Genomic DNA, 23348 nt, shown 5'->3' on the forward strand with positions numbered 1-23348 from the left:
CAGCAGTACTATAGTAGTTATATTCTTGTACATAGGAGCAGTATTATAGTAGTTATATTCTTGTACATAGGAGCAGTATTATATTAGTTATATTCTTGTACATAGGGAGCAGTATTATAGTAGTTATATTCCTGTACATAGGAGCACTATTATAGTAGTTATATTATTGTACATAGGAGCACTATTATAGTAGTTATATTATTGTACATAGGAGCATTATTATATTAGTTATATTCTTGTACATTGGGGCAGTATTATAGTAGTTATATTCTTGTACATAGGAGCAGTACTATAGTAGTTAGATTCTTGTACATAGGAGCAGTATTATAGTAGTTATAATCTTGTACATAGGGGGCAGTATTATAGTAGTTATATTCTTGTACATAGGGAGCAGTATTATAGTAGTTATATTCCTGTACATAGGAGCACTATTATAGTAGTTATATTATTGTACATAGGAGCACTATTATAGTAGTTATATTATTGTACATAGGAGCATTATTATATTAGTTATATTCTTGTACATTGGGGCAGTATTAAAGTAGATATATTCTTGTACATAGGAGCAGTACTATAGTAGTTATATTCTTGCACATAGGAGCACTATTATAGTAGTTATATTATTGTACATAGGAGCATTATTATATTAGTTATATTCTTGTACATTGGGGCAGTATTAAAGTAGATATATTCTTGTACATAGGAGCAGTACTATAGTAGTTATATTCTTGCACATAGGAGCAGTATTATAGTAGTTATATTTTTGTACATAGGGACAGTATTATAATAGTTATATTCTTGTACATAGGAGCAGTATTATAGTAGTTATATTCTTGTACATAGGGGGCAGTATTATAATAGTTATATTCTTGTACATAGGAGAAGCATTATAGTAGTTATATTCTTGTACATAGGAGCAGTATTATAGAAGTTATATTCTTGTACATAGGGAGCAGTATTATAGTAGTTATATTCTTGTACATAGGGGGCAGTATTATAGTAGTTATATTCTTGTACATAGGAGCAGTATTATAGTAGTTATATTCTTGTACATAGGGGCAGTATTATAGTAGTTATATTCTTGTACATAGGAGCAGTATTATAGTAGTTATATTCTTGTACATAGAGGCAGTATTATAGTAGTTATATTCTTGTACATAGGGGGCAGTATTATAATAGTTATATTCTTGTACATAGGAGCAGTATTGTAGTAGTTATATTCTTGTACATAGGAGCAGTATTAGAGTAGTTATATTCTTGTACATAGGAGCACTATTATAGTAGTTATATTCTTGTACATAGGAGCAGTATTATATTAGTTATATTCTTGAACATAGGGGCAGTATTATAGTAGTTATATTCTTGTACATAGGGGCAGTATTATAGTAGTTATATTCTTGTACATAGGAGCAGTACTATAGTAGTTATAATCTTGTACATAGGAGCACTATTATAGTAGTTATATTATTGTACATAGGAGCACTATTATAGCAGTTATATTATTGCACATAGGAGCATTTTTATATTAGTTATATACTTGTACATAGGGGGCAGTATTATAGTACTTATAGTCTTGTACATAGGAGCAGTATTACAGTAGTTTTATTCTTGTACATAGGGGGCACTATTATAGTAGTTATATTCTTGTACATAGGGGCAGTATTATAGTAGTTATATTCTTGTACATAGGGGGCAGTATTATAATAGTTATATTCTTGTACATAGGAGAAGTATTATAGTAGTTATATTCTTGTACATAGGAGCAGTATTATAGTAGTTATATTCTTGTACATAGGGAGCAGTATTATAGTAGTTATATTCTTGTACATAGGGGGCAGTATTATAGTAGTTATATTCTTGTACATAGGAGCAGTATTATAGTAGTTATAATCTTGTACATAGGGGCAGTATTATATTAGTCATATTCTTGTACATAGGGGGCAGTGTTATAGTAGTTATATTCTTGTACATAGGAGCAGTATTTTAGTAGTTATATTCATGTACATAGGGGCAGTATTATAGTAGTTATATTCTTGTACATAGGGAGCAGTATTATAGTAGTTATATTCTTGTACATAGGGAGCAGTATTATAGTAGCTATATTCTTGTACATATGAACAGTATTATAGTAGTTATATTCTTGTACATAGGGGGCAGTATTATAGTAGTTATATTCTTGTACATATGAGCAGTATTATAGTAGTTATATTCTTGTACATAGGAGGCAGTATTATAGTAGTTATATTATTGTACATAGGAGCAGTATTATAGTAGTTATATTGTTGTACATAGGGGCAGTATTATAGTAGTTATATTCTTGTACATAGGGGCAGTATTATAGTAGTTATATTCTTGTACATAGGGGACAGTATTATAGTAGTTATATTCTTGTACATAGGGGGCAGTATTATAGTAGTTATATTCTTGTACATAGGGGACAATATTATAGTAGTTATATTCCTGTACATAGGGGGCAGTATTATAATAGTTATATTCTTGTACATAGGAGCAGTATTATAGTAGTTATATTCTTCTACATAGGGGGCAGTATTATAATAGTTATATTCTTGTACATAGGAGAAGTATTATAGTAGTTATATTCTTGTACATAGGAGCAGTATTATAGTAGTTATATTCTTGTACATAGGGAGCAGTATTATAGTAGTTATATTCTTGTACATAGGGGGCAGTATTACAGTAGTTATATTCTTGTACATAGGAGCAGTATTATAGTAGTTATATTCTTGTACATAGGGGCAGTATTATAGTAGTTATATTCGTGTACATAGGGGGCAGTATTATAGTAGTTATATTCTTGTACATAGGAGCAGTACTATAGTAGTTATATTCTTGTACATAGGAGCACTATTATAGTAGTTATATTCTTGTACATAGGATCAGTATTATATTAGTTATATTCTTGTACATAGGGAGCAGTATTATAGTAGTTATATTCCTGTACATAGGAGCACTATTATAGTAGTTATATTATTGTACATAGGAGCACTATTATAGTAGTTATATTCTTGTACATAGGAGCATTATTATATTAGTTATATTCTTGTACATAGGGGGCAGTATTACAGTAGTTATAATCTTGTACATAGGGGGCAGTATTATAGTAGTTATATTCTTGTACATAGGGGCAGTATTATAGTAGTTATATTCTTGTACATAGGGGGCAGTATTATAATAGTTATATTCTTGTACATAGGAGCAGTATTATAGTAGTTATATTCTTGTACATAGGGGGCAGTAATATAATAGTTATATTCTTGTACATAGGAGAAGTATTATAGTAGTTATATTCTTGTACATAGGAGCAGTATTATAGTAGTTATATTCTTGTACATAGGGGGCAGTATTATAGTAGTTATATTCTTGTACATAGGAGCAGTATTATAGTAGTTATATTCTTGTACATAGGGGCAGTATTATATTAGTTATATTCTTATACATAGGGGGCAGTATTATAGTAGTTATATTCTTGTACATAGGAGCAGTATTATAGTAGTTATATTCTTGTACATAGGGGCAGTGTTATAGTAGTTATATTCTTGTACATAGGGGGCAGTATTATAATAGTTATATTCTTGTACATAGGAGCAGTATTATAGTAGTTATATTCTTGTACATAGGAGAAGTATTATAGTAGTTATATTCTTGTACATAGGAGCACTATTATAGTAGTTATATTCTTGTACATAGGAGCAGTATTATATTAGTTATATTCTTGAACATAGGGGCAGTATTATAGTAGTTATATTCTTGTACATAGGGGCAGTATTATAGTAGTTATATTCTTGTACATAGGAGCAGTACTATAGTAGTTATATTCTTGTACATAGGAGCAGTATTATATTAGTTATATTCTTATACATAGGGAGCAGTATTATAGTAGTTATATTCTTGTACATAGGAGCAGTATTATATTAGTTATATTCTTGTACATAGGGAGCAGTATTATAGTAGTTATATTCCTGTACATAGGAGCACTATTATAGTAGTTATATTATTGTACATAGGAGCACTATTATAGTAGTTATATTATTGTACATAGGAGCATTATTATATTAGTTATATTCTTGTACATAGGGGCAGTATTATAGTAGTTATATTCTTGTACATGGAAGCAGTATTATAGTAGTTATATTCTTGTACATAGGAGCAGTATTATAGTAGTTAGATTCTTGTACATAGGAGCAGTATTATAGTAGTTATATTCTTGTACATAGGGGCAGTATTATAGTAGTTATATTCTTGTACATAGGGACAGTATTATAGTAGTTATATTTTTGTACATAGAGGGCAGCATTATAGTAGATATATTCTTGTACATACGAGGCAGTATTATAGTAGTTATATTCTTGTACATAGGGGCAGTATTATAGTAGTTATATTCTTGTACATAGGAGCAGTATTATAGTAGTTATAGTCTTGTACATAGGAGCAGTATTATAGTAGTTATATTCTTGTTCATAGGGGAAGTATTATAGTAGTTGTTATATGCTAGTACATAGGGACAGTATTATAGTAGTTATATTTTTGTACATCGGGGGTAGTATTATAGTAGTTATATTCTTGTACATAGGGGCAGTATTATAGTAGTTATATTTTTGTACATAGGAGCAGTACTATAGTAGTTATATTCTTGTACATAGGAGCAGTATTATAGTAGTTATATTCTTGTACATAGGAGCAGTATTATAGTAGTTATATTCTTGTACATAGGAGCAGTATTATAGTAGTTATATTCTTGTACATAGGAGCAGTATTATATTAGTTATATTCTTGTACATAGGGAGCAGTATTATAGTAGTTATATTCCTGTACATAGGAGCACTATTATAGTAGTTATATTATTGTACATAGGAGCACTATTATAGTAGTTATATTATTGTACATAGGAGCATTATTATATTAGTTATATTCTTGTACATTGGGGCAGTATTATAGTAGTTATATTCTTGTACATAGGAGCAGTACTATAGTAGTTAGATTCTTGTACATAGGAGCAGTATTATAGTAGTTATATTCTTGTACATAGGGGGCAGTATTATAGTAGTTATATTCTTGTACATAGGGAGCAGTATTATAGTAGTTATATTCCTGTACATAGGAGCACTATTATAGTAGTTATATTATTGTACATAGGAGTACTATTATAGTAGTTATATTATTGTACATAGGAGCATTATTATATTAGTTATATTCTTGTACATTGGGGCAGTATTATAGTAGTTATATTCTTGTACATAGGAGCAGTACTATAGTAGTTAGATTCTTGTACATAGGAGCAGTATTATAGTAGTTATATTCTTGAACATAGCGGGCAGTATTATAGTAGTTATATTCTTGTACATAGGGACAGTATTATATTAGTTATATTTTTGTACATAGAGGGCAGCATTATAGTAGATATATTCTTGTACATAGGAGGCAGTATTATAGTAGTTATATTCTTGTACATAGGGGCAGTATTATAGTAGTTATATTCTTGTACATAGGAGCAGTATTATAATAGTTATAGTCTTGTACATAGGAGCAGTATTATAGTAGTTATATTCTTGTTCATAGGGGCAGTATTATAGTAGTTGTTATATTCTAGTACATAGGGACAGTATTATAGTAGCTATATTTTTGTACATAGGGGGTAGTATTATAGTAGTTATATTCTTGTACATAGGGGCAGTATTATAGTAGTTATATTCTTGTACATAGGAGCAGTACTATAGTAGTTATATTCTTGTACATAGGAGCAGTATTATAGTAGTTATATTCTTGTACATAGGGGGCAGTATTATAGTAGTTATATTCTTGTACATAGGGACAGTATTATAGTAGTTATATTTTTGTACATAGGGGGCAGTATTATAGTAGATATATTCTTGTACATCGGAGGTACTATTATAGTAGTTATATTCTTGTACATAGGGGCAGTATTATAGTAGTTATATTCTTGTACATAGGAGCAGTATTATAGTAGTTATATTCTTGTTCATAGGGGCAGTATTATAGTAGCTGTTATATTCTAGTACATAGGGACAGTATTATAGTAGTTATATTTTTGTACATAGGGGGTAGTATTATAGTAGTTATATTCTTGTACATAGGGGCAGTATTATAGTAGTTATATTCTTGTACATAGGAGCAGTACTATAGTAGTTATATTCTTGTTCATAGGGGCAGTATTATAGTAGTTGTTATATGCTAGTACATAGGGACAGTATTATAGTAGTTATATTTTTGTACATAGGGGGTAGTATTATAGTAGTTATATTCTTGTACATAGGGGAAGTATTATAGTAGTTATATTTTTGTACATAGGAGCAGTACTATAGTAGTTATATTCTTGTACATAGGAGCAGTATTATAGTAGTTATATTCTTGTACATAGGAGCAGTATTATAGTAGTTATATTCTTGTACATAGGAGCAGTATTATAGTAGTTATATTCTTGTACATAGGAGCAGTATTATATTAGTTATATTCTTGTACATAGGGAGCAGTATTATAGTAGTTATATTCCTGTACATAGGAGCACTATTATTGTAGTTATATTATTGTACATAGGAGCACTATTATAGTAGTTATATTATTGTACATAGGAGCATTATTATATTAGTTATATTCTTGTACATTGGGGCAGTATTATAGTAGTTATATTCTTGTACATAGGAGCAGTACTATAGTAGTTAGATTCTTGTACATAGGAGCAGTATTATAGTAGTTATATTCTTGTACATAGGGGGCAGTATTATAGTAGTTATATTCTTGTACATAGGGAGCAGTATTATAGTAGTTATATTCCTGTACATAGGAGCACTATTATAGTAGTTATATTATTGTATATAGGAGCACTATTATAGTAGTTATATTATTGTACATAGGAGCATTATTATATTAGTTATATTCTTGTACATTGGGGCAGTATTATAGTAGTTATATTCTTGTACATAGGAGCAGTACTATAGTAGTTAGATTCTTGTACATAGGAGCAGCATTATAGTAGTTATATTCTTGTACATAGGGGGCAGTATTATAGTAGTTATATTCTTGTACATAGGGACAGTATTATAGTAGTTATATTTTTGTACATAGAGGGCAGCATTATAGTAGATATATTCTTGTACATAGGAGGCAGTATTATAGTAGTTATATTCTTGTACATAGGGGCAGTATTATAGTAGTTATATTCTTGTACATAGTAGCAGTATTATAATAGTTATAGTCTTGTACATAGGAGCAGTATTATAGTAGTTATATTCTTGTTCATAGGGGCAGTATTATAGTAGTTGTTATATTCTAGTACATAGGGACAGTATTATAGTAGTTATATTTTTGTACATAGGGGGTAGTATTATAGTAGTTATATTCTTGTACATAGGGGCAGTATTATAGTAGTTATATTCTTGTACATAGGAGCAGTACTATAGTAGTTATATTCTTGTACATAGGAGCAGTATTATAGTAGTTATATTCTTGTACATAGGGGGCAGTATTATAGTAGTTATATTCTTGCACATAGGGACAGTATTATAGTAGTTATATTTTTGTACATAGGGGGCAGTATTATAGTAGATATATTCTTGTACATCGGAGGTAGTATTATAGTAGTTATATTCTTGTACATAGGGGCAGTATTATAGTAGTTATATTCTTGTACATAGGAGCAGTATTATAGTAGTTATATTCTTGTTCATAGGGTCAGTATTATAGTAGCTGTTATATTCTAGTACATAGGGACAGTATTATAGTAGTTATATTTTTGTACATAGGGGGTAGTATTATAGTAGTTATATTCTTGTACATAGGGGCAGTATTATAGTAGTTATATTCTTGTACATAGGAGCAGTACTATAGTAGTTATATTCTTGTACATAGGAGCAGTATTATAGTAGTTATATTCTTGTACATAGGAGCAGTATTATAGTAGTTATATTCTTGTACATAGGAGCAGTATTATAGTAGCTATATTCTTGTACATAGGAGCAGTATTATATTAGTTATATTCTTGTACATAGGGAGCAGTATTATAGTAGTTATATTCCTGTACATAGGAGCACTATTATAGTAGTTATATTATTGTACATAGGAGCACTATTATAGTAGTTATATTATTGTACATAGGAGCATTATTATATTAGTTATATTCTTGTACATAGGGGCAGTATTATAGTAGTTATATTCTTGTACATAGGAGCAGTACTATAGTAGTTAGATTCTTGTACAAAGGAGCAGTATTATAGTAGTTATATTCTTGTACATAGTGGGCAGTATTATAGTAGTTATATTCTTGTACATAGGGACAGTATTATAGTAGTTATATTTTTGTACATAGAGGGCAGCATTATAGTAGATATATTCTTATACATAGGAGGCAGTATTATAGTAGTTATATTCTTGTACATAGGGGCAGTATTATAGTAGTTATATTCTTGTACATAGGAGCAGTATTATAGTGGTTATAGTCTTGTACATAGGAGCAGTATTATAGTAGTTATATTCTTGTTCATAGGGGCAGTATTATAGTAGTTGTTATATTCTAGTACATAGGGACAGTATTATAGTAGTTATATTTTTGTACATAGGGGGTAGCATTATAGTAGTTATATTCTTGTACATAGGGGCAGTTTTATAGTAGTTATATTCTTGTACATAGGAGCAGTACTATAGTAGTTATATTCTTGTACATAGGAGCAGTATTATAGTAGTTATATTCTTGTACATAGGGGGCAGTATTATAGTAGTTATATTCTTGCACATAGGGACAGTATTATAGTAGTTATATTTTTGTACATAGGGGGCAGTATTATAGTAGATATATTCTTGTACATAGGAGGCAGTATTATAGTAGTTATATTCTTGTACATAGGGGCAGTATTATAGTAGTTATATTCTTGTACATAGGAGCAGTATTATAGTAGTTATAGTCTTGTACATAGGAGCAGTATTATAGTAGTTATATTCTTGTACATAGGGAGCAGTATTATAGTAGCTATATTCTTGTACATAGGGAGCAGTATTATAGTAGTTATATTCTTGTGCATAGGGAGTAGTATTATAGTAGTTATATTCTTGTACATAGGGGGCAGTATTATAGTAGTTATATTCTTATACATAGGGGGCAGTATTATAGTAGTTATATTCTTGTACATAGGGGGCAGTATTATAGTAATTATATTCTTGTACATAGGAGGCAGTATTATAGTAGTTATATTCTTGTACATAGGAGCAGTATTATAGTAGTTATATTCTTGTACATAGGGGCAGTATTATAGTAGTTATATTCTTGTACATAGGGGGCAGTATTATAGTAGTTATTTTCTTGTACATAGGAGCAGTATTATAGTAGTTATATTCTTGTACATAGGAGGCAGTATTATAGTAGTTATATTCTTGTACATAGGAGCAGTATTATAGTAGTTATATTCTTGTACATAGGAGCAGTACTATAGTAGTTAGATTCTTGTACATAGGAGCAGTATTATAGTAGTTATATTCTTGTACATAGGGGGCAGTATTATAGTAGTTATATTCTTGTACATAGGGACAGTATTATAGTAGTTATATTTTTGTACATAGAGGGCAGCATTATAGTAGATATATTCTTGTACATAGGAGGCAGTATTATAGTAGTTATATTCTTGTACATAGGGGCAGTATTATAGTAGTTATATTCTTGTACATAGTAGCAGTATTATAATAGTTATAGTCTTGTACATAGGAGCAGTATTATAGTAGTTATATTCTTGTTCATAGGGGCAGTATTATAGTAGTTGTTATATTCTAGTACATAGGGACAGTATTATAGTAGTTATATTTTTGTACATAGGGGGTAGTATTATAGTAGTTATATTCTTGTACATAGGGGCAGTATTATAGTAGTTATATTCTTGTACATAGGAGCAGTACTATAGTAGTTTTATTCTTGTACATAGGAGCAGTATTATAGTAGTTATATTCTTGTACATAGGGGGCAGTATTATAGTAGTTATATTCTTGCACATAGGGACAGTATTATAGTAGTTATATTCTTGTACATAGGGGCAGTATTATAGTAGTTATATTCTTGTACATAGGAGCAGTATTATAGTAGTTATATTCTTGTTCATAGGGTCAGTATTATAGTAGCTGTTATATTCTAGTACATAGGGACAGTATTATAGTAGTTATATTTTTGTACATAGGGGGTAGTATTATAGTAGTTATATTCTTGTACATAGGGGCAGTATTATAGTAGTTATATTCTTGTACATAGGAGCAGTACTATAGTAGTTATATTCTTGTACATAGGAGCAGTATTAAAGTAGTTATATTCTTGTACATAGGAGCAGTATTATAGTAGCTATATTCTTGTACATAGGAGCAGTATTATAGTAGCTATATTCTTGTACATAGGAGCAGTATTATATTAGTTATATTCTTGTACATAGGGAGCAGTATTATAGTAGTTATATTCCTGTACATAGGAGCACTATTATAGTAGTTATATTATTGTACATAGGAGCACTATTATAGTAGTTATATTATTGTACATAGGAGCATTATTATATTAGTTATATTCTTGTACATAGGGGCAGTATTATAGTAGTTATACTCTTGTACATAGGAGCAGTACTATAGTAGTTAGATTCTTGTACAAAGGAGCAGTATTATAGTAGTTATATTCTTGTACATAGTGGGCAGTATTATAGTAGTTATATTCTTGTACATAGGGACAGTATTATAGTAGTTATATTTTTGTACATAGAGGGCAGCATTATAGTAGATATATTCTTGTACATAGGAGGCAGTATTATAGTAGTTATATTCTTGTACATAGGGGCAGTATTATAGTAGTTATATTCTTGTACATAGGAGCAGTATTATAGTAGTTATAGTCTTGTACATAGGAGCAGTATTATAGTAGTTATATTCTTGTACATAGGAGCAGTATTATAGTAGTTATAGTCTTGTACATAGGAGCAGTATTATAGTAGTTATATTCTTGTACATAGGGAGCAGTATTATAGTAGCTATATTCTTGTACATAGGGAGCAGTATTATAGTAGTTATATTCTTGTGCATAGGGAGTAGTATTATAGTAGTTATATTCTTGTACATAGGGGGCAGTATTATAGTAGTTATATTCTTATACATAGGGGGCAGTATTATAGTAGTTATATTCTTGTACATAGGGGGCAGTATTATAGTAATTATATTCTTGTACATAGGAGGCAGTATTATAGTAGTTATATTCTTGTACATAGGAGCAGTATTATAGTAGTTATATTCTTGTACATAGGGGCAGTATTATAGTAGTTATATTCTTGTACATAGGGGGCAGTATTATAGTAGTTATTTTCTTGTACATAGGAGCAGTATTATAGTAGTTATATTCTTGTACATAGGAGGCAGTATTATAGTAGTTATATTCTTGTACATAGGAGCAGTATTATAGTAGTTATATTCTTGTACATAGGAGCAGTACTATAGTAGTTAGATTCTTGTACATAGGAGCAGTATTATAGTAGTTATATTCTTGTACATAGGGGGCAGTATTATAGTAGTTATATTCTTGTACATAGGGACAGTATTATAGTAGTTATATTTTTGTACATAGAGGGCAGCATTATAGTAGATATATTCTTGTACATAGGAGGCAGTATTATAGTAGTTATATTCTTGTACATAGGGGCAGTATTATAGTAGTTATATTCTTGTACATAGTAGCAGTATTATAATAGTTATAGTCTTGTACATAGGAGCAGTATTATAGTAGTTATATTCTTGTTCATAGGGGCAGTATTATAGTAGTTGTTATATTCTAGTACATAGGGACAGTATTATAGTAGTTATATTTTTGTACATAGGGGGTAGTATTATAGTAGTTATATTCTTGTACATAGGGGCAGTATTATAGTAGTTATATTCTTGTACATAGGAGCAGTACTATAGTAGTTTTATTCTTGTACATAGGAGCAGTATTATAGTAGTTATATTCTTGTACATAGGGGGCAGTATTATAGTAGTTATATTCTTGCACATAGGGACAGTATTATAGTAGTTATATTCTTGTACATAGGGGCAGTATTATAGTAGTTATATTCTTGTACATAGGAGCAGTATTATAGTAGTTATATTCTTGTTCATAGGGTCAGTATTATAGTAGCTGTTATATTCTAGTACATAGGGACAGTATTATAGTAGTTATATTTTTGTACATAGGGGGTAGTATTATAGTAGTTATATTCTTGTACATAGGGGCAGTATTATAGTAGTTATATTCTTGTACATAGGAGCAGTACTATAGTAGTTATATTCTTGTACATAGGAGCAGTATTAAAGTAGTTATATTCTTGTACATAGGAGCAGTATTATAGTAGCTATATTCTTGTACATAGGAGCAGTATTATAGTAGCTATATTCTTGTACATAGGAGCAGTATTATATTAGTTATATTCTTGTACATAGGGAGCAGTATTATAGTAGTTATATTCCTGTACATAGGAGCACTATTATAGTAGTTATATTATTGTACATAGGAGCACTATTATAGTAGTTATATTATTGTACATAGGAGCATTATTATATTAGTTATATTCTTGTACATAGGGGCAGTATTATAGTAGTTATACTCTTGTACATAGGAGCAGTACTATAGTAGTTAGATTCTTGTACAAAGGAGCAGTATTATAGTAGTTATATTCTTGTACATAGTGGGCAGTATTATAGTAGTTATATTCTTGTACATAGGGACAGTATTATAGTAGTTATATTTTTGTACATAGAGGGCAGCATTATAGTAGATATATTCTTGTACATAGGAGGCAGTATTATAGTAGTTATATTCTTGTACATAGGGGCAGTATTATAGTAGTTATATTCTTGTACATAGGAGCAGTATTATAGTAGTTATAGTCTTGTACATAGGAGCAGTATTATAGTAGTTATATTCTTGTTCATAGGGGCAGTATTATAGTAGTTGTTATATTCTAGTACATAGGGACAGTATTATAGTAGTTATATTTTTGTACATAGGGGGTAGTATTATAGTAGTTATATTCTTGTACATAGGGGCAGTATTATAGTAGTTATATTCTTGTACATAGGAGCAGTATTATAGTAGTTATATTCTTGTACATAGGGGGCAGTATTATAGTAGTTATATTCTTGCACATAGGGACAGTATTATAGTAGTTATATTTTTGTACATAGGGGCAGTATTATAGTAGATATATTCTTGTACATAGGAGGCAGTATTATAGTAGTTATATTCTTGTACATAGGGGCAGTATTATAGTAGTTATATTCTTGTACATAGGAGCAGTATTATAGTAGTTATAGTCTTGTACATAGGAGCAGTATTATAGTAGTTATATTCTTGTACATAGGGAGCAGTATTATAGTAGCTATATTCTTGTACATAGGGAGCAGTATTATAGTAGTTATATTCTTGTGCATAGGGAGTAGTATTATAGTAGTTATATTCTTGTACATAGGGGGCAGTATTATAGTAGTTATATTCTTATACATAGGGGGCAGTATTATAGTAGTTATATTCTTGTACATAGGGGGCAGTATTATAGTAATTATATTCTTGTACATAGGAGGCAGTATTATAGTAGTTATATTCTTGTACATAGGAGCAGTATTATAGTAGTTATATTCTTGTACATAGGGGCAGTATTATAGTAGTTATATTCTTGTACATAGGGGGCAGTATTATAGTAGTTATTTTCTTGTACATAGGAGCAGTATTATAGTAGTTATATTCTTGTACATAGGAGGCAGTATTATAGTAGTTATATTCTTGTACATAGGAGCAGTATTATAGTAGTTATATTCTTGTACATAGGAGCAGTACTATAGTAGTTAGATTCTTGTACATAGGAGCAGTATTATAGTAGTTATATTCTTGTACATAGGGGGCAGTATTATAGTAGTTATATTCTTGTACATAGGGACAGTATTATAGTAGTTATATTTTTGTACATAGAGGGCAGCATTATAGTAGATATATTCTTGTACATAGGAGGCAGTATTATAGTAGTTATATTCTTGTACATAGGGAGCAGTATTATAGTAGTTATATTCTTGTACATAGGAGCAGTATTATAGTAGTTATAGTCTTGTACATAGGAGCAGTATTATAGTAGTTATATTCTTGTTCATAGGGGCAGTATTATAGTAGTTGTTATATTCTAGTACATAGGGACAGTATTATAGTAGTTATATTCTTGTACATAGGGCCAGAATTATAGTAGTTATATTCTTGTACATAGGAGCAGTACTATAGTAGTTATATTCTTGTACATAGGAGCAGTATTATAGTAGTTATATTCTTGTACATAGGGGGCAGTATTATAGTAGTTATATTCTTGTACATAGGGACAGTATTATAGTAGTTATATTTTTGTACATAGGGGGCAGTATTATAGTAGATATATTCTTGTACATAGGAGGCAGTATTATAGTAGTTATATTCTTGTACATAGGGGCAGTATTATAGTAGTTATATTCTTGTACATAGGAGCAGTATTATAGTAGTTATAGTCTTGTACATAGGAGCAGTATTATAGTAGTTATATTCTTGTACATAGGGAGCAGTATTATAGTAGTTATATTCTTGTACATAGGGAGCAGTATTATAGTAGTTATATTCTTGTACATAGGGAGTAGTATTATAGTAGTTATATTCTTGTACATAGGGGGCAGTATTATAGTAGTTATATTCTTGTACATAGGGGCAGTATTATAGTAGTTATATTATTGTACATAGGGGGCAGTATTATAGTAGTTATATTCTTGTACATAGGAGGCAGTATTATAGTAGTTATATTCTTGTACATAGGAGCAGTATTATAGTAGTTATATTCTTGTACATAGGGGCAGTATTATAGTAGTTATATTCTTGTACATAGGGGGCAGTATTATAGTAGTTATTTTCTTGTACATAGGAGCAGTATTATAGTAGTTATATTCTTGTACATAGGAGCAGTATTATAGTAGTTATATTCTTGTACATAGGAACAGTATTATAGTAGTTATATTCTTGTACATAGGAGCAGTATTATAGTAGTTATTTTCTTGTACATAGGAGCAGTATTATAGTAGTTATATTCTTGTACATAGGGGGCAGTATTATAGTAGTTATATTCTTGTACATAGGAGGCAGTATTATAGTAGTTATATTCTTGTACATAGGAGCAGTATTATAGTAGTTATATTCTTGTACATAGGGGCAGTATTATAGTAGTTATATTCCTGTACATAGGGGCAGTATTATAGTAGTTATATTCTTGTACATAGAGGCAGTATTATAGTAGTTATATTCTTGTACATAGGAGCAGTATTATAGTAGTTATATTCTTGTATATAGGAGCAGTATTATAGCAGTTATATTCTTGTACATAGGGGCAGTATTATAGTAGTTATATTCTTGTACATAGGGGGCAGTATTATAGCAGTTATATTCTTGTACATAGGGGCAGTATTATAGTAGTTATATTCTTGTACATAGGGGGCAGTATTATAGCAGTTATATTCTTGTACATAGGGGCAGTATTATAGTAGTTATATTCTTGCACATAGGGGCAGTATTATAGTAGTTATATTCTTGTACATAGGAGTAGTATTATAGTAGTTCTATTCTTGTACATAGGTGGTAGTATTATAGTAGTTATATTCTTGTACATAGGAGGCAGTATTATAGTAGTTATATTCTTGTACATAGGAGGCAGTATTATAGTAGTTATATTCTTGTACATAGAGGCAGTATTATAGTAGTTATATTCTTGTACATAGGGGCAGTATTATAGTAGTTATATTCTTGTACCCAGGGGCAGTATTATAGTAGTTATATTCTTGTACCCAGGGGCAGTATTATAATAGTTATATTCTTGTACATAGGGGGCAGTATTATAGTAGTTATATTCTTGTACATGAGGAGCAGTATTATAGTAGTTATATTCTTGTACATAGGGGGCAGTATTATAGTAATTATATTCTTGTACATAGGGGCAGTATTATAGTAGTTATATTCTTGTACATAGGGGCAGTATTATAGTAGTTATATTCTTGTACATAGGGGGCAGTATTATAGTAGTTATATTCTTGTATATAGGGAGCAGTATTATAGTAGTTATATTCTTGTACATAGGGGGCAGTATTATAGTAGTTATATTCTTGCACATAGGGGCAGTATTATAGTAGTTGCATTGTTATACATAGGGGATAAGATAATAGTAGTCTGCAATAAGTCACATAAAGTTAGACTGAACATAGATGACTTTTCTTGGTGCACGTTGATAATTATCATTATAATGACAGCCTTGTTACGTGATACAGAACGTGAGCTCAGATAATCGCTGTATTGATTCCCAAATTAATGTAAATACTTTGAATAACAACTGATCATTTGCTGGATGACGTCCAGGTCGTTCCGTGTTTCTTTGCCAAATGAACTAATCAAAGAGATAATTCTAATTATCATTCAAATAGAAAGATAATTAAAAATATACAAAGTGAATTTTCATCCTTTTCTCTTCATTGTCGCTTTCTGTATAGAACAGAGTCAGACATCTTCGGCGGTACAACGTATATTCTGCATTTCATCTGTCGGGATGTCATCAGCTGTGATGTCATAGGTTATCATGATGTCACCATGTGACTTTTTTTTAATCTTTTCCCTAGCCTCTATGTTAGGGAATAGTGGGGAAGCTCCATACCCCAAGTCTGTGTTCATATTGAAGTTTTTTTAAACTTTTTTTTTTTAACCAGAAAATGCTTTAGGACTTCTTTTTCGGAGAGTTTTTAGAAGAGTTGTTTTTATGAAGTTTTTCTTGGAGAAGTTGTAAATTGTTTTGGAAAGTTTTTTCTTTTTTTTTTCCCAGAAGCGTCTTTTGATTGAACAATGTTTCATTTGGAGCAGATTCTATTAGGACCTGCACTTTTATTTTTTACACCAGGCTGTTTTAAACCACTTCCGGAAGTAAAAAAAAAAAAAAAAAAAAAAAACGCTCAGAAAAGTTCTGACACAAACAGCAAAGTGTAGTTCCCATAGAAAACAATATAAAGCATTATCCATACGTTCTTAAGCCTATGTTCACACTGAGGTTTTTTGTTTTTTTTAGGAGTTCAAAAATAATGAGTTTTCAAGCAGATACCGCCTCAGGAAACTTCTGCTCTGAGGACGTTTTGAAGGAGCTTTTCATTTCCTTCCCACTCAAACAAGGTAATGATTAGACAATGATGTAAGCTAAGTGTCTACTTACCTGGATGCCTGGAGGTCCTAAAGATCCACCAGGTCCTGGTGGTCCTGGCGGCCCCTAAAATAAAGGTTGGTGTAGGTCACATTGTTACAGACTAGAATTATGTTATATTAAGGACAAAAGTCATAAAATCAGCAGCATCACATGGAGGAGCATCACTGCAGACACTTGCTTATTATCCATTATATGTAGCTCACCACTAGGGGGAGCATCACGGCAGACACTTACTTATTATCCATTCTATGTAGCTCACCACTAGGGGGAGCATCACTGCAGACACTTACTTATTATCCATTCTATGTAGCACACCACTAGGGGGAGCATCACTGCAGACACTCGCTTATTATCCATTCTATGTAGCCCACCACTGGAGGAGCATCACTGCAGACACTTACTCATTATCCATTCTATGTAGCCCACCACTGGAGGAGCATCACTGCAGACACTTGCTTATTATCCATTATATGTAGCTCACCACTAGGGGGAGCATCACTGCAGACACTTACTTATTATCCATTCTATGTAGCACACCACTAGGGGGAGCATCACTGCAGACACTCGCTTATTATCCATTCTATGTAGCCCACCACTGGAGGAGCATCACTGCAGACACTTACTCATTATCCATTCTATGTAGCTCACCACTGGAGGAGCATCACTGCAGACACTTACTCATTATCCATTCTATGTAGCCCACCACTGGAGGAGCATCACTGCAGACACTTGCTTATTATCCATTATATGTAGCCCACCACTAGGAGGAGCATCACTGCAGACACTCGCTTATTATCCATTCTATGTAGCTCACCACTAGGGGAGCATCACTGCAGACACTTGCTTATCATCCATTCTATGTAGCCCACCACTGGAGGAGCATCACTGCAGACACTTGCTTATTATCAATTCTATGTAGCTCACCACTAGGGGAAGCATCACTGCAGACACTTGCTTATTATCAATTCTATGCAGCCCACCACTGGAGGAGCATCACTGCAGACACTTGCTTATTATCCATTATATGTAGCCCACCAGTAGGAAGAGCATCACTGCAGACACTTGCTTATCATCCATTCTATGTAGCCCATCACTGGGAGAGCATCACTGCAGGCACTTACTTATTATCCATTCTATGTAGCCCACTTCTAGGAGGAGCATCACTGCAGACACTAACTTATTATCCATTCTATGTAGCCCACCACTGGAGGAGCATCACTGCAGACACTTGCTTATTATCCATTCTAAGTAGCTCACCACTAGGGGAAGCATCACTGCAGACACTTATTATCCATTCTATGTAGCCCACCACTGGGGGACCATCACTGCAGACACTTACTTATTATCCATTCTATGTAGCCCACTTCTAGGAGGAGCATCACTGCAGACACTAACTTATTATCCATTCTATGTAGCCCACCACTAGGGGAAGCATCACTGCAGACACTTATTATCCATTCTATGGAGCTCACCACTAGGGGAAGCATCACTGCAGACACTTATTTATTATCCATTCTATGTAGCCCACTTCTAGGAGGAGCATCACTGCAGACACTAACTTATTATCCATTCTATGTAGCCCACCACTGGAGGAGCATCACTGCAGACACTTGCTTATTATCCATTCTAAGTAGCTCACCACTAGGGGAAGCATCACTGCAGACACTTATTATCCATTCTATGTAGCCCACCACTGGGGGACCATCACTGCAGACACTTACTTATTATCCATTCTATGTAGCCCACTTCTAGGGGGAGCATCACTGCAGACACTTACTTATTATCCATTCTATGTAGCCCACCACTGGAGGAGCATCACTGCAGACACTTGCTTATTATCAATTCTATGGAGCTCACCACTAGGGGAAGCATCACTGCAGACACTTATTTATTATCCATTCTATGTAGCCCATCACTAGGGAGAGCATCACTGCAGACACTAGCTTATTATCAATTCTATGCAGCCCACTTCTAGGGGGAGCATCACTGCAGATACTTACTTATTATCCATTCTATGTAGCCCACCACTGGAGGAGCATCACTGCAGACACTTGCTTATTATCCATTCTAAGTAGCTCACCACTAGGGGAAGCATCACTGCAGACACTTGCTTATTATCCATTCTATGTAGCCCACCACTGGGGGATCATCACTGCAGACACTTACTTATTATCCATTCTATGCAGCCCACTTCTAGGGGGAGTATTACTGCAGACACTTACTTATTATCCATTCTATGTAGCCCACCACTCGAGGAGCATCACTGCAGACACTTGCTTATTATCAATTCTATGTAGCTCACCACTAGGGGAAGCATCACTGCAGACACTTACTTATTATCCATTCTATGCAGCCCACCACTCGAGGAGCATCACTGCAGACACTTGCTTATTATCAATTCTATGTAGCTCACCACTAGGGGAAGCATCACTGCAGACACTTATTTATTATCCATTCTATGTAGTCCATCACTAGGGAGAGCATCACTGCAGACACTTGCTTATTATCAATTCTATGCAGCCCACTTCTAGGGGGAGCATCACTGCAGACACTTATTATCCATTCTATGTAGCCCACCACTGGAGGAGCATCACTGCAGACACTTGCTTATTATCCATTCCATGTAGCTCACCACTAGGGGAAGCATCACTGCAGACACTTGCTTATTATCCATTCTATGTAGCTCACCACTAGGGGAAGCATCACTGCAGACACTTACTTATTATCCATTCTATGCAGCCCACTTCTAGGGGGAGCATCACTGCAGACACTTTCTTATTATCCATTCTATGCAGCCCACCACTGGAGGAGCATCACTGCAGACACTTACTTATTATCCATTCTATGTAGCCCACCACTAGGGGGAGCATCACTGCAGACACTTACTTATTATCCATTCTATGTAGCTCACCACTGGGGGACCATCACTGCAGACACTTACTTATTATCCATTCTATGTAGCCCACCACTAGGGGGAGCATCACTGCAGACACTTACTTATTATCCATTCTATGCAGCCCACTTCTAGGGGGAGCATACTGCATAAAAGTTTATACAACTAGGATTGGACATAAAGGGCTGCACAGTGTTAGAAAAATAAAGCTGCTTCCTTAAAAAAAACAGCACCACTCTTGTCCACAGGGCGTATGTGGTATATTGCAGCTCAGCATCCTTTACTATAATCAAGCTAATCTGGACAACTGGACACATGCCATGTACAGTTGCGGCACTGTTTTTGGAAGAACGTAGCCACGTTTTTCAAATCCTGTAAAGGATTACAGCTCCCCCTAGTGGTGAATATAAGCAAATGCTAAGACTAACTGACGCAGTTCATTGCATTCTTTCACTATGGATTCCATAAGGGCTGCATGGTCGTTTTTTTCCCCTTTTATCCTTCCTCCAAATTGTTTTTTTAATTTTATTTTTACGGCATTCATTGTGCAGTAATAATGTCCTGTAAACCTTCGATCATGGCTGTACCAAATTCTCAACTTAGCAAAAAAAAAAATTGTTTTGTTTCGCCATTTTCTGAGACCTGTATTTATTTTAACATCAATGGAGTTGTGTTTTTTTTTTTTTATTAATTTAACATTTTCTACAGCTTTTTGGGAGAAGATGAAGAGACATAAAAAAAAAACTATTTATATGTATTGATTTTTTTTCTTTATGGGTTAAATATTTCATGTTTTTTACAGAAACTATGCTTATGTTTTTCTTATTTTGTATTTATTTATTATGGGACGGAGCTAGCTCAGGTTGCTGCAGTTATAGGTAGGTGCTGGCTGTATAATGCAACGGGCATCTGCCCTGTGTGGAGCGGGCTCAGCTCCTGAGCCCGCTCTGTATACCTGCACCAGCTCAATAATGTATATATACATCATGGTGGGGTAAGGGATTAAATGCAACAGCAACAGAATGTTTTTCCCTGGGTTTCAATAATGATCTATTGCTCTGTAAGGTGAGACTTTTTCCACCACTGCTTGCTTGTAATTGCAGATTTACATACTGTAACCGAAGTCATGAAAATTAATATCATATATTAAGATTTATATATATATATATATATATTACGATTTCATCAAGTTTACATAAATATATAGAATCTGTACAGGGAGAAAAACAGCAAAACTTTTTAATTTATGAAGAAATTGTAAAACAATGTCATTGTCATATTTTAACACTAGAGGGAGCTCAAGTACAAGAGTTGCTCTGTGAGAAGGACTTGAAAGTGTTCCGACCAAACTATTCCAGTCTTTTTCCAATGCTTTTTTTTTCTCTAACACCGTGCTCATAATGAGCTCATACTGGTCGGATGATAATGTGCTCAGCTGTCTGATGTCTATCCATATTTGCTCCGCTCCCTCTCTGGGCATGCAGCAGCATACCCCTCCTTCCCTCCTCCCTGTCTTCTATTCACCAAACTTTACAACAATTTTTCAGGGGAATGATACAGGGAAAATATATACACTACCGTTCAAAAGTTTGGGGTCATTTAGAAATTTCATTATTTTTGAAAGAAAAGCAATTTTTTTTTCAATGAAGCTAACATTAAATGAATCAGAAATACACTCTATACATTGTTAATGTGGTAAATGACTATTCTAGCTGCAAACGTCTTGTTTTTATTGCAATATCTACATAGGTGCATAGAGGCCCATTTCCAACAACCACCACTCCAGTGTTTTAATGGTACATTGTGTTTGCTAACTGTGTAAGAAGCTAATGGATGTTTAGAAAACCCTAGAAAACCCTTGCACAAATATGTTAGCCCAGCTGAAAACGGTTTGGCTGATTTGAGAAGCTATAAAATTGACTTTCCTTTGAGCTAGTTGAGAATCTGGAGCATTACATTTGTTTGTTTGTTTTATGAAACTCTCAAAATGGCCAGAAAAAGATAACTTTCATGTGAAACTCGACAGTCTATTCTTGTTCTTAGAAATGAAGGCTATTCCATGCGAGAAATTGCCAATAAACTGAAGATTTCCTACAACGGTGTGTACTACTCCCTTCAGAGGAGAGCACAAACAGGCTCTAACCAGAGTAGAAAGAGAAGTGGGAGGCCGCGCTGCACAACTGAGCAACAAGACAAGGACATTTGAGTCTCTAGTTTGAGAAATCGACGCCTCACAGCTCCTCAACTGGCAGCTTCATTAAATAGTACACGCAAAACGCCAGTGTCAACGTCTACAGTGAAGAGGCGACTCCGGGATGCTGGCCTTCAGGGCAAAGTGGCAAAGAAAAAGCCATATCTGAGACTGGCTAATAAAAGGAAAATATTAATATGGGCAAAAGAACACAGGCATTGGACAGAGGAAGATTGGAAAAAAGTTTTATGGACAGACGAATCAAAGTTTGAGGTGTTTGGATCACACAGAAGAACATTTGTGAGACGCAGAACAACAGAAAAGATGCTGGTAGAGTGCATGACGCCATCTGTCAAGCATGGTGGAGGTAATGTGATGGTCTGGGGTTGCTTTGGTGCTGGTAAAGTGGGAGATTTGTACAAGGTAAATGGGATTTTGAATAAGGAAGGCTATCACTCCATTTTGCAATGCCATGCCATACCCTGTGGACAGCGCTTGATTGGAACCAATTTCATCCTACAACAGGACAATGACCCAAAGCATACCTCCAAATTATGCATCAACTATTTAGGGAAGAAGCAGGCAGCTGGTATCCTATCTGTAATGGAGGGGCCAGCGCAGTCACCAGATCTCAACCCCATTGGGCTGTTGTGGGAGCAGCTTAACCGTATGGTACGTAAAAAGTGCCCATCAACTTGTGGGAGGGAAGCATGGGGGGAGTTTCTCTAGATGACCTCAGCAAATTAACAGCTAGAAGCCAAAGGTCTGCAATGCTGGAATTGCTGCAAAGGAGCATTCTGTGACCAAAGCAAAGTGTGAAGGAGAGAATTATTCTTTCAAATAAAAATCATTATTTCTAACCTTGTCAATGTCTGGACTATATTTTCTATTCAGTTTGCAACTAATTTGATAAATATAAGTATGAGTTTTCATGGAAAACAGAAAATTGTCTTTGTGACCCCAAAGTTTGAACGGTAGTGTTTCTTTGTACAGTATTAACCAGTAGATAGAAATA

General features: G+C 33.3%; 1 protein-coding gene across 2 annotated transcripts in view; it reads right to left on the reverse strand.

Moving 5' to 3' along the window:
• Positions 1-23348, reverse strand: part of COL22A1 (collagen type XXII alpha 1 chain) — a 519049-nt gene that overhangs the window by 218812 nt on the left and 276889 nt on the right. For both annotated transcript variants that reach the window (XM_073679923.1, XM_073679924.1), the window contains one exon: positions 17259-17312. In XM_073679923.1, the coding sequence (XP_073536024.1) occupies positions 17259-17312 (54 nt within the window). The remainder of the gene's footprint in view (positions 1-17258; positions 17313-23348) is intronic.

Source organism: Phyllobates terribilis, unplaced genomic scaffold, assembly GCF_046119375.1.
Source record: "Phyllobates terribilis strain yellow unplaced genomic scaffold, ASM4611937v1 Scaffold_4__5_contigs__length_816908805, whole genome shotgun sequence".
In the NCBI taxonomy this organism is placed as follows: Eukaryota; Metazoa; Chordata; class Amphibia; order Anura; family Dendrobatidae; genus Phyllobates; species Phyllobates terribilis.